Source organism: Pelophylax lessonae, assembly GCF_965119305.1.
Source record: "Pelophylax lessonae genome assembly, chromosome: 3".
NCBI classification, from domain to species: Eukaryota; Metazoa; Chordata; class Amphibia; order Anura; family Ranidae; genus Pelophylax; species Pelophylax lessonae.
Window position 1 is genome coordinate 315,011,064 of NC_138770.1, and position 14,208 is coordinate 315,025,271.

Sequence of the window (14,208 nt, forward strand, 5' to 3'; positions counted from 1 at the left end):
CTCCATCATGCAATGGTGTACTTTGAAGCATTGTGTCCTTTGCGGGGTCTCTAACTGGAAAAACAAGGAACCTATCCGTATAATTGGAGCAGTAGCCTTGAAGATACTCTAATGGCTTTCTACGTCGTGGTAATAATGTGAGATTTCCTTTGGATGCTAAGGAACAGGGCATGAGGATCATTGGACAATGACCTCATTTAGGTGGTATACTGAAACCCCCTTCAATAGAAAGGATGACCTTGGCCTAAGACAACCTTGCCATTGTGAAGGATAAGGAAAGGCTCTTTACAAGAGGCCACCAGTTCAGAAACATGTCTGACAGATGCGATGGCGACCAAAAAAAAGCTATAGTGCAAAAGAGATCCACCAGGGAATTTACTAGATATCAGCCAGAGTATAAAAGACCCTTTAAACTTGAGCCAGGCGATGAGACGGAGATAATCCACTTTCCCGTTGTCCACTACAGGGATGTTAACAGCAGAGATCCCTGGACTTTAAAAAAACTATAAACTATAAAATTGAAATTAAAAGGCCCCTATGTAATTGTATGTATGTATCATACATATACAGAGCATAGATTCCTAGTGAGCACCCAAAGAACCAACTCCCACAAAGTGCACTTCACATTATGCTATTGGTAAATATTGCACAGTTCCTATGTAATACTCTCCTTAACTACAAGATGGCCGACACAAATTGGTTTAGTACTAAGGGGTGGCAAGGGACATGTTTATGCCCACATAGTGCATTATTGTGAACCTTAGTATCACTTTCCTATTTTTTGGATGAGCTAAGGAACTCCAGGATTGTCATTTAATATGTTCATTAGGTTTTCCATGTGCAGGGGGAATAAGCGGTACTCTGGGTAGCAGGGACTGTATAAAGGATTGGGGCACGCACAGTGAACTCCAGCTTCTGAAGACACCACGCAGTGATGAAACACGTCATGTTGGAACACAGCTTTTATAACACAGGACGGCTGTTTCATCTATGCTAACCTACTACAGAGGTTTTTGCAATAAATATATAACGATTTTACGCTATGAGAAGCCTGCTCTTCTCTTTTTCTCCACTATGAGATCATGCTACTGGAAATATTGGGTACACCACCATGAGGAAAAGACACAGCGGCTGGAGGTTATTCCTTGGTCACGGCTGACCACCTAAGCGATATTGGACTCCTTTAGTTATACAAGAGGGTTAACTCCATCCGCTAAGTGGGGATTTTTACTTCACATGTGGTGATTTGGTAACATCAAGTGATTGCTATTGTTTCAGACACAGTGCGGCACTATTTTTATATGCTGGAAGGATCTTCCACATTGAACGCCAATAGCCTATGTTAGGACTAAGCACTTTCATCATTGTTTGGACTTTAATTTGTTTTTTTGTTTTTTTTTTCAGTTTAGAATTGTATGTTGTATTATACTGAATTATTTTTGACATGCAAGCACTTTTTACACACAGAGCACACTCTTGTAGGTTATGTTGGATTATTGCACAACCTAATTGGTTTGGGACAGCAGCTGAGTTGCATAATTGGCGTGAGTGTATTTTTGAACAGATATTGCACATTCTATCTGTTTATGAAGAGCGAATGTTTTTCAAGATTTTGCAGGTCTCTGTTTCCAAAGGGGCATGACAAGAAAGAGTGAGTCAGCACTAGACATATGCCGGTTTTCGGTAATGCGATATATCGCGGTATTGCATACCCATGGTATTGTTATTGTGGCATTTTTAAAATACCGTGTTTCTCTGCTCCTCAAGTCTGACTTTAGAATTGATACATTTCAGTGAGCTGGATGACTCATTCTCTCACTCAACAGTTCACTCACTCAATAGAAACAGCTCTGGTAATATGATCCTAGAGTGAGAGACTTAGCTCCTCCCTGTAACCAATCAGACGACTCCCAGTACACACCCACATGCTTCCTTCCCGGGCTCAGAGAGACACAGTGCCTTCTACAAGCAAGTTTCTGCAAGTACTTTTACCATATACTGTCACTAGATAGATAGAGGGATAGATAGATAGATAGATAGATAGATAGATAGATAGATAGATAGATAGATAGATAGATAGATAGATAGATAGATAGATAGATAGATAGATAGATAGATAGATAGATAGATAGATAGATAGATAGATAGATAGATAGATAGATAGATGGAGGAATAGAGAGATGGAGGAATAGATAGAGAGATATGATAGATGGAAATGCATACACGGGCATAGCAGCCCACATTACATTATTATATAGTCATCAAGCAGTGTCTGGCCTACCTGCTGACTGGTCGTGGCGCTCGGCTCTGATCCGATCGCCTGGTCATTAAGGGGGCAAATCCTTGCGGTCCAGAAGTAGTTAAACCTGCAGGAGGACCACTGTTTTTATTTATAAATTACTTTACTATTGCTTTAGGCCTGGTTCACATGTATGCGGGTTAGCGGTTCACATGTATGCGGGTTGGCGGCCCATATTTGAACAGGGATAGCAGCCCATTGATTTGAATGGGCTTGGGCTGCTATGCCTGCATTTTCTGCTGAAAAAAGCCACATGCAGAATTTAAAAAAATGCATTGGCCGTGAACCCCATCCTGCTTTTGCACCATGCGACTTACTTACAGTTCCTTCACACGCAGACTGTTTTTAAATGCTGGGCCCAAGTAGTTAAAAATGCAGAATGCTTGCCAGAGCAGGAACTGCAGGTAAGTTGCATGGTGCAAAAGCAGGATGGATTTCAAGGCCATTGCATTTTTTTTTAAATGCTGCATGCACCTTTTTTCTGCTGAAAATGAGGGCATAACAGCCCATTCAAATCAATGGGCTGCTATGCCTGTGCAAATGTGGGCCGCCAACTCGCATACATGTGAACCAGGCCTAAGGCAATAGTAAAGTAATTTATAGATAAAAACACCGGTCCTCCTGCAGGTTTAACCACTTCTGATGGCTTATTTTAGGCCTGGCTCACAGAGTCTGTACTGACTGACTACATAATAATGTGCAAAAGTGAACCAAAGTCCCTAAATTCAGCAATGAAATTGAAGTGAGGTAGAAATTTAATAATTTAAGTTTAATAATTGCATACCGTGATAATACCGTATACCGTGGCAAAACCCTAATCAATTAATCGCAGCATGGAAATCTGATACCGTCACATGCCTAGTCAGCACAATGAAAACACTTTGGCAGACCAAGGCAATGAGATTTTCAACAATTTTCAAGATTAGCGAGCATATTGCATAAAGCTCCTTCAACACGGTGACAATCTGGGGAAGAAAAATCTTTGGAAGCTTCCACCAATACGGCTTTCTTTATCACCTTAATGCTCTTCTTTGTCTGCTTCATCTAGGACAGACATATCAGGATCCAACTCTAGCTAAAAAAAAAGTGAGTAGAAGGGGTCTAGTGTTTTTTAGCCCTGGACAAAGATGGCTGTATTAAGGCTGTAATCTGTTCAAGGAAATGCAACAAAGATTCAGAGAATCAGTTTTAGTCAAATAGGATGTTTGTTTAATGGCAGAAATAGGGCTAGAATCAGATGCTAAGACCAGTGTTAGAGCCGGCTTTTGCTCTGGTGCAAGGGAAAAATTGTCACTCTGAAGTTTAGTGTTGTGCAGGCCTTCAAAAGAGCAAATATTCACCTGCGATTCTGCATTGACTCCCTTTCACATGGTCTCCACCATAGCTAGAAGTTAGGGTATACCCCTGTATGTTACTTATGGAACAGAGCAAAATACAGGGTACATGTATCTAGAAAGTACGTGGTATCCTAGGTGTACAGCATCCTGTAACAAATCCTCAAGGCGAAAGGAAGCGCCCTAACCAGAAGTGGTGGTAAAGTGTGCAACCAGTGGTGTGATGTTGAATTTTAGTGCCAAGTTTGAAAAGTTTACAACGAGGTAAACATTCCAAACATAGAAGCCTTTTATACAGAATAGTCACAGTAATAAGGTACAGGGTGACCATATCTTACCTGTCCACAATGCTAGACTGTGTATGAATGACGTACAGGCTTTACCCATCATGGTGGAGATACTCCGGAAGAGATCTTCAGGGACTGTGTTCCATAACCATGGAGCACAGCCCTGGACCTGTACGGCAACCTGCAGCTGACTCTACATATTGCACCAAGTGCTAAGGTTACCACCCATGTAACACCCAGTACCCAAAGGAATATTAAAGGCTCGCAAAAGCATGGGGACTGGGTACAGGTCCCAAGGTTGCACCAATCTAAATACACTGCTTGTAATTGTACTGTTGAAGGCTGTAAAGGCTTGATTCTGAAGATAAAGAATAATAAACTAGTTAAGCTTAGGGTGATTTTCTTTATGAAGAAAAGGTCCATCACCTCCAGGCACTAGCACAGAACAAAGGACTCACTGAGTAGGTTAAGGTTATAGGGAAGGTGGGCACACACTCAAAAGCTTTTCCAGTGTCCAATCACCTGAAGGTACATGTCTATTGTGTTCTGTACTGCATGCAATCTTATAAAATCAATAAATAAAAGAATAAATACATTTAATCTAGATCTCTTCCTGAGTGAAAAGGATATGCATGAGAAAAAAAAAAAACAGAAAGAGCCTCAGTAAAACAAAGCAAAGTCCTCCCTCAGATCAACTTTTGTTTTGTAAAATTTGAAATAATTTTTCAACCTTCATACACTAGATGCAGTAGTGATAATTGCATGATCAGCTTTGACTCTGGGTAACAAAGCAAACCTGCTGTGTATGCAAATAAGGCTTTCCGATTTGTTTACATATTAAGGATCTTTTGAGAGTTGTATTTTTGCTAATATTTGCATTTACCTGGGCAGCAGTGAGATCATATCCAAGCATCATATGCACAGAAAAGGTCACCACACTGGCAATGACAACCACAATGGGAGCTACTCCTACAGTGATGCTCTGAAAATATCCACCTTTCTCAAGAATCTTCCTCTCATTTTCTCGGATTTCTACAATAAAGCAAATATTATTATTCAATATCCAGTAGCAGACAACAAGGTTACATTAGGACTAATCACAATATTGTAAAAATGTTTGTGTCAATGCCAAGTGCAAAACATGCAGGTTGTTTACCATTGACAAATATTATAGTACTTCCCTAACACCTACAAGTACTTTCTATTCAAAAGCTTAATTCGGGATCAGAATCTACTCGCTGGATCAAAATGCTGGCTCTAAAATAAAATTACGTAAATCTTGGTGTTTGTGCAGTACCGGGCTTATGTTGGCAAATAATGGAGTTTTCTGATCAAGCGCCTAGTTAATCAAAGGTTAAAATAGTCAACGCAGGGAAAGGGAAATTATTCCAAACTACTGCTAATTCTCTGCAGGTGTACTACATAAAAGATTTTATCATAAAAAAAAATCAGCGCATGTTTGTATTCCTTTTTACGTTGACCCAATGTTATTGAAAAATCACAATTACCACCGATACAAAATGTCAATTCATATATCAAAAAATTGTATAGCAAGATGAATATAAAAAATATAAAACTATGAAAATAGTAATTGATGCGCTATACACTGTTCCAAAAGAGTGCAAGTGCAAATAAAGACAGTGTAGTGAATGAGAAAAAATAAAAAAGTATTGTGTGTGATATACACTGTGCAAAAAAAATGCAATTGCAAATAAATGTTAAATGTGAAAAAACACTGTTTTCTCCGTAAAGACGTAGGATGATGAAACTAGTAGGGCGGGGCCAGGACACCGACAGACACCATAACATAATGAGATCTACACTCCGGGCTCGTAGCTAAAGCCAGAGGGAGTAACACAAAATGCGCATATCCTAGTGTCGGGCAGACACAATGAAATGTGAGTGCATCTTAAACATATCTTAAATCAATTTTATGCAGAATTACGCTATGGATGCCTTTTTCTCTTCGATACCTTACCTTGTATATTTCTGAGTCCTAATATCTATGGATAAAATGGGAAGATCCATCTTGGGATTTTGAACTAACCTGCCGGAAAATATTCACATGGTTTGAGGCATGATTGCTGGTTTATAATTTTACCAGCTCCCTATCTGGTGAGTTTATTTAGGCAAAACACGATGGAAGGAGCACAGCTAGGTGAATAGTGAATAGATCGAGTGAACCACATATTGTCTTCAGCACTTTTTGGCACTTTGTTAATTTATCACCTATTTTATTTTTTCTGTCTTTCTTGATTATATATATATATTTTTTTTTTTTTTTATTAGATTAATATATAGTGCAGATTCATATGAAATTATTTGCACTTGCACTTTTTTGCACAGTGTATAGCACACCAATTGCTATTTTCATATTTTTTTTATATACATCTTACTATACAATTTTTTGATATATGAATTGACATTTTCCAAATGGACTACCGAAGACGTCACATCTCTGAAGAAACGCGTCAAGTTGGTACGCACGTTGCCTCGTTCTGAGTAGTGGAACGCACGCCGAGGAGTCGCTTCCGGGAACGGCACACCTCGCGGTAGTTCAAACAGCAGCGTCCTGAATTACTATAGCCGCAAGGCTAACACAGGCACTCAGAATCGGCTAGAGCAAGGTCTCCGCCAAATAGCATATTATTAGAAGGTTTGGAGTTTTTTCAGTTTGCCGTGACACATTTTTGGAGTGAACAGTCTTATCACTGCAGTGTTTTATGGAAAATTTTATGGAGAATATTTTTATTGGATGATCGTGTGAAGTGTTTTAAAATAAAGGTTGTTAAACCGGCTATACGATGAGGAGCTTCTTTTTTTATCTTTCATCCTGAGCCTTCACCAGTTCTCCAAGGATCCCACATACCCACCACTTGGAGCGGGGTACAAGCGCAGTTTGATTCCTATTGGCGTACGCCAAAGGAATCCATGTCATCTGGTAAGTGAGCAACCTTACCAATATCACTTTGCGGTGGAGTGGAGGGACGCAGACATCACCTACCAACATTAATTTGCACCTATAAGACTTTAGCACTACTTGCACTTTTTCTAGCACTACTACGGACTTTTTATTGAATTATTACTTATTTTATATTGTAATGTTTATTTTCACCAATTTACATTGCACATGTTATATAGCACGTTTTACTTTGTTTTTTGTAATATTGCACATTGATAAATTGTAATGTCAGTGTATTATATCAAGGTTTGATGTATGTGAGCAATCGCAGCACATATAAAGCACTTTATCATTAATTGTACATTTATCATATTTGCATATCAAGCACTGTACCATGCACAATTTTTTGGTTTGAGGTATGTGAGCTATCACAGTACTTGCAATCACTGTAGCATAAATAAGAGTCCTTATAGTTATTTTTTGGTTAGCGCAGTATATCTTACCCATACATCACTTAGTCAACTAGATCATATAGTCGACTTGAATAACTGCTGCTCTCCTTATCCTAAATTTCTTGTCCTAGGTGCGAGTAGATTATTACCTATACAATGAATTGACATTTTGTATCGGTGGTAATTATGATTTTTCAATATCACTGGGTCAACCCAAAAGGGGAATACAAACATGCGCTGATTTTTTATGATCAAATCTTTTATGTTCGCAAATATCTGGCACACACCAGGATCCTGCAGCATCCTCTCACCTTAAGACTTGCTACAAAGTGTGAGAGGGGAGCCTAAGGAAATACCCACGTTATAGGCTCATTCACAAGGGCATATGCGTAATTAAAGCAAAAAACGCGGGTTCTGTCAGAGCTAGCAGAAGGGCCTCGGTAAAAATCACATCTAAAGTACTCATGTTTAAATGCGTACAATTCTTTTAAAGGCCAAGTTATTCTTTTAAAAAAAAAATGCACATATTTTTCCAAGAAAAAAGTGTGCATTTATTTATATCAGCAGATTGTGGGTGCAACGTCAAGCGCCTTACTCTAGTTTTGTTTCAGTAAACTTTTACAGGCTGTTACAAAACTAGAGAAGGAATGAACGACCGAAAAGGGTGCTGAGCAGCTTGCTCACATCACAGCCCATTCATACTACAAGTACGTCAGCAGTGGTTGAAGACTGTACTTGTAGTTTTTTCATTCACAGATCTCTGAATGAATGACATGACTGTGTGGACAGAGCCCTGAACAGACACGCTATTATCAAAAAGTGACAGCAGGTACAGAAGATCCACCACCCACTGTTAGAGGGTGGGGACTTTATGAGCACTTACATTTACACACTTAAAATCAGCATGTTTGTCCGGCTTCAGATGCAGCTGTGTTTATACATCGCATTTAGCATTTTCATTTGTGAATATGGGTTTGGCCCCATAAATTCTTATAGTGATGCATTTGAATGTGTACAAAACTAGAGATAAACATCGAAAATGGGAGTTTGTGAGGAATCATGGGCTGGAAAACCAGAACCCAAATTGATTCATCACAAAAACAAAGGACTGGACTTTCTAAGGCACATCATGAATTGAATCATAGCGACTCACAAATTCTCTTAAAACATAATTTTATTACAAATAGAGTTACAGTAAAAATTATTTGAGAGGACAAAGTGTCCAAACAAAACATGTAGGACGTGTGTAGACAGTGGAATTTGTTTAAAAACGAATAGCCCAGGACTGTTTTAACCCATATGGTCTCCTAACGAGAATGGGAAAACAGTGTGGGCTATCATAATTTCACAAAGTTATTTGAAATAACATCATAAGATATAGTCACATCTGATATTTGGGTCTACGCGTTTCGCAGCGTGCTTCTTCAGGACCGTATTTGTACATCAGAAGTTTCTGTACTAGGGTGTAGCCAACGTCTCCCAGGCGAGCATAGAGGACGCCGAAAAGATAAGGGTCTTGGCTTGTACGTATATAGTATAGACCTTTTTCAACTAAACCCCTAACCATGTAGAAATATACAGGTGGGGTAGACTTCGGATTGGTAAATCCTGGGGTCGAATCAAGCCCTCAAGATTTCTGAGATTGTAGTATGGTGGGAAACGGGACAAATTATATATTGTATATCATCCAGAGCGGGGGAAAAGTGGAATGGTATGTCTTTTCAGGATAGTTGATGGCCGAATAAGGATATGTTTAAGTAATTTAACTCTTAAGATAAAGCCAACCAGCATCCTCCTAGTAAATCGCCAACCAGCATCATCCTAGTAAATCGCCCAAGTTATGGGTTAGCGATATTTGTTTGGATCATATTCATGGAGACTGATTGATTCCAATCAAACAGCAATAGCCCCCCAAAGATTTTTTGTGAATCAGACTGAAGGTATTCAGGCTGATATGTTTGGCGGCGGGACATGCGGCAAACACCAAACATATCAGCCTGAATACCTTCAGTCTGATTCCCAAAAAATCTTTGGGGGACTATTGCTGTTTGATTGGAATCAGTCTCCATGAATATGATCCAAACAAATATCGCTAACCCATAATTTGGGTGATTTACTAGGATGATGCTGGTTGGCGATTTACTAGGAGGATGCTGGTTGGCTTTATCTTAAGAGTTAAATTACTTAAACATATCCTTATTCGGCCATCAACTATCCTGAAAAGACATACCATTCCACTTTTTCCCCGCTCTGGATGATATACAATATATAATTTGTCCCGTTTCCCACCATACTACAATCTCAGAAATCTTGAGGGCTTGATTCGACCCCAGGATTTACCAATCCGAAGTCTACCCCACCTGTATATTTCTACATGGTTAGGGGTTTAGTTTAAAAAGGTCTATACTATATACGTACAAGCCAAGACCCTTATCTTTTCGGCGTCCTCTATGCTCGCCTGGGAGACGTTGGCTACACCCTAGTACAAAAAACTTCTGATGTACAAATACGGTCCTGAAGAAGCACGCTGCGAAACGCGTAGACCCAAATATTAGATGTGACTATGTATCTTATGATGTTATTTCAAATAACTTTGTGAAATTATGATAGCCCACACTGTTTTCCCATTCTCATTAGGAGACCATATAGGTTAAAACAGTCCTGGGCTATTCGTTTTTAAACAAATTCCACTGTCTTCACACATGTCATACATGTTTTGTTTGGACACTTTGTCCTCTCAAATAATTTTTACTGTAACTCTATTTTGTAATAAAATTATGTTTTAAGAGAATTTGTGAGTCGCTATGATTCAATTCATGATGTGCCTTAGAAAGTCCAGTCTTTTGTTTTTGTGATGAATCAATTTGGGTTCTGGTTTTCCAGCCCATGATTCCTCACAAACTCCCACTCTATATTACTTTGGATGATGGCACTAGTTGGGTAGTTCAGTTTTTCTAATTTAGAGATGAACATCACTCTGCCAAAGTCCTGACTAGCAGAAGAGAACCTGATCTTTCTTTGCTGCAGCTTCACTTTCACTTATAGGTCTCCTCTTCACGCCCAAATTTTGACTTGACAGTAAAAATAAGTGGCACACGGAGCTCATTTTTTGGCTCCCAATTTCAAACGGCATGCTACTTGCACTGCAGTACACCAGACTGATTCCTTTTGCTGCTTCTACCTCCCGCTCTAAGCCCTGCTGTACAGACCGTACAGTAAACTTCAAAAGGTCAATACTAAGTCTAATTCAGGTATTTTTTTTACCTTACAAAAGCAATATTGATTGCATGATTACCGAGCTGCAATAAATGCGTCAGCCCACCACGGATCTTTAATAAAGCGTCTTAAAATGTATTAAAGCAATCGCATCACAGAAATAACCTATGCCATTTCAGGGCCACATAGGACACCTTCATGAGGCATGTGATGCGATCTGCCTTGTTTGGCTTTAACCACTTTGCTGCCAGGTCCATACGCCTTACAGACCTGCATTAGGGCTTCTGCTAGAAGCTCATGGTCACTTAAGAGTCTGCTGAACAAACCAATAGCTCTACTGAGCTAATGACAATCCGCTCAGAGCAATTCACCTAAAACTGGAAACCCAAACCCACCCTACTGATCGCTCCTGTGTCCATTCACCACTGGAGCATAGCAAACATTGTTTACTATGCTTCAATTTTGTGAATGAATAGGAGTCTCTACAAAGACTCCTATTCATCGATGTACAGTGCAGCTAAGACTGCAGAGAAAGGAACGATCTCTGTCTCAAAGAGACACCAGGGGTCTGTTTAGACCTCTGGTATCACACCAAAGCCCCTTCCCCAAAAAAAAAAAAAAAAAAAAGAAATAAACACACCAAAACCACACACGGTAAGGCCTCATTCACATAGGGCATTCACACAGCAAATGCCCCTGCAAGGCTGTTTACCTGTACATGGATGCATAGGTGTTCCGTGCATCCCTTTGCATGTAGACACCATTGATGTAATCTGGGATGTATCAACTGCACAAACCGCTATTGCTCCCAATCGGACATCCATGTTGGTCCGGGTGCATGTCCCCGAGCCAACACTGTGTTCAGGGTTATGCACCCACACCGATGTCAGATTGGGAGCAGCGGCAGTGCCTGTGTAGTCGTTGCATCCCAATTGATATGAATAGGACTGCCTATGCTGGGATGCATGGAACACCTGTGCATCCCCATGTGGGAAAACATGTTCTTCCACAGGCACACACTTTAGTACGTCCCGTGTGAATGAGACCTTAGTATGTAGCAGGATTTTTTAAATTTTTCTATGAACCAACTAATAATGATTTTAGTGTATTTTTAGTGAAAATAGCGATTTGAAGAACATTTGCGCAAATATCGCAGGGCATAAAAAAAGAAAAATCAGTAGCATTTTTTTTTTCCCTCAGGTTATGTGCTTTCAGAAAATGTATGGTTTGGGGGGGGGGGGGGGGGGTCTTTTACAAATTTTGCAGCTGTAAGTGAAAAATGGTAACCTCTAGATTTTGAGAGTAAATTTTTTTTATTTTTCGTGCACCTTCAGTGTTGACCATTTTATAAAAATACACAAATTTAAAATACATAAATATTTGTTATGAACTCAATACACAGTTTAAACTTTTATATTTTGTATTGGGAATTAGCAGACTTTTGTAAATGTTGCTTTACAGTGCCTTGCGAAAGTATTCGGCCCCCTTGAACTTTGCGACCTTTTGCCAGATTTCAGGCTTCAAAGATATAAAACTGTAATTTTTTGTGAAGAATCAACAAGTGGGACACAATCATGAAGTGGAACAAAATTTATTGGATATTTCAACCTTTGTTAAATAAAAAACTGAAAAATTGGACGTGCAAAATTATTCAGCCCCTTTACTTTCAGTGCAGCAAACTCTCTCCAGAAGTTCAGTGAGGATCTCTGAATGATCCAATGTTGACCTAAATGACTAATGATGATAAATAGAACCCACCTGTGTGTAATCAAGTCTCTGTATAAATGCACCTGCACTGTGATAGTCTCAGAGGTCCGTTTAAAGCGCAGAGAGCATCATGAAGAACAAGGAACACACCAGGCAGGTCCGAGATACTGTTGTGGAGAAGTTTAAAGCCGGATTTGGATACAAAAAGATTTCCCAAGCTTTAAACATCCCAAGGAGCACTGTGCAAGCGATAATATTGAAATGGGAGTATCAGACCACTGCAAATCTACGAAGACCTGGCCGTCCCTCTAAACTTTCAGCTCATACAAAGGAGAAGACTGATCAGAGATGCAGCCAAGAGGCCCATGATCACTCTGGATGAACTGCAGAGATCTACAGCTGAGGTGGGAGACTATGTCCATAGGACAACAATCAGTAAAAAGCCATTTCTTAAAGATATCCATAAAAAGTGTCGTTTAAAGTTTGCCACAAGCCACCTGGGAGACACACCAAACATGTGGAAGAAGGTGCTCTGGCCAGATGAAACCAAAATCAAACTTTTTGGCAACAATGCAAAAAGTTATGTTTGGCAAAAAAAGCAACAACTCATCACCCTGAACATACCATCCCCACTGTCAAACATGGTGGTGGCAGCATCATGGTTTGGGCCTGCTTTTCTTCAGCAGGGACAGGAAAGATGGTTAAAATTAATGGGAAGATGGATGGAGCCAAATACAGGACCATTCTGGAAGAAAACCTGATGGAGTCTGCAAAAGACCGGAGACTGGGATGGAGATTTGTCTTCCAACAAGACAATGATCCAAAACAAAGCAAATCTACAATGGAATGGTTCACCAATAAACATATCCAGGTGGTAGAACGGCCAAGTCAAAGTCCAGACCTGAATCCAATCGACAATCTGTGGAAAGAACTGAAAACTGCTTTTCACAAACGCTCTCCATCCAACCTCACTGAGCTCGAGCTGATTTGCAAGGAGGAATGGGCAAAAATTTCAGTCTCTCGATGTGCAAAACTGATAGAGACATACCCCAAGCGACTTACAGCTGTAATCGCAGCAAAAAGGTGGTGCTACAAAGTATTAACTTAAGGGGGCTGAATAATTTTGCACGCCCAATTTTTCAGTTTATTTGTTAAAGTTGAAATATCCAAAAAAAATTCGCTCCACTTCATGATTGTGTCCCACGTGTTGATTCTTCACAAACAATTAGTTTTATATCTTTATGTTTGAAGCCTGAAATGTGGCAAAAGGTCGAAAAGTTCAAAGGGGCCGAATACTTTCGCAAAGCACTGTATATGTATCCACCAATAATGATTTTAGAGTATTTTTAAAAAAATATTGTTTCGATAAACATTTGCGCAAATATCACAGACACTAAAAAATAGGTAGCACCTTCCTTTTATTCTATTGGTCCTATGCCTTCATAAAATGTATGGTTTGGGGGTCTTTCACAAACACAAAGCTATGGGGGGGGGGGCAAAATTGGCCTGACCACCTGAGTTTAAAAGAGGAGCACATGGCCTAAGAGTGAAAGGGTTAAAGGAAGGGGACCTTCTTGAGCTTCAGAAGGTTAGTAGCCAGAACTACCAGAGCAAAAGGACATTCACTTGGTAAAACTTGGAGAAATTAAAAACAGAAGACCATGTGGTGGACTTCTACAGTTAGGCTACAGATGTTTGCTGTTGAAAAGCCCAGGAAACTCCTATAGGTCTGGTGGAGTGGGCAATCAAGTTTTTTTTTTCTGTCCAGCATGCATTGGTAGATTTTGAAACTGGGTGCCCCTTGGGAGGTCCCGAGAAAGAAACAAATAATCCATTTGTCTGATAAAAGCAGTAGCAGTAAAAGTAGCATTAGCTGTAAAAGTAGTAGGCATACTCTAATGGCCCCGACTACAAGGCAATGTAGAGGCCATTCCTTTGGATGCTAAGGAGCAAGGCAAAAGGATAGGAGAACTATGTCCCCACTGAGATGGAACACTGAAATCACCTTAGG

At 39.8% G+C, this 14,208-nt stretch overlaps 1 protein-coding gene across 1 annotated transcript in view; it reads right to left on the bottom strand.

The window, feature by feature from the left end:
* Window positions 1-14,208, bottom strand: part of ABCC5 (ATP binding cassette subfamily C member 5) — a 273,035-nt gene that overhangs the window by 179,021 nt on the left and 79,806 nt on the right. The window contains exon 9 of the mRNA XM_082249426.1: window positions 4,804-4,952. Within this exon, the coding sequence (XP_082105552.1) occupies window positions 4,804-4,952 (149 nt within the window). The remainder of the gene's footprint in view (window positions 1-4,803; window positions 4,953-14,208) is intronic.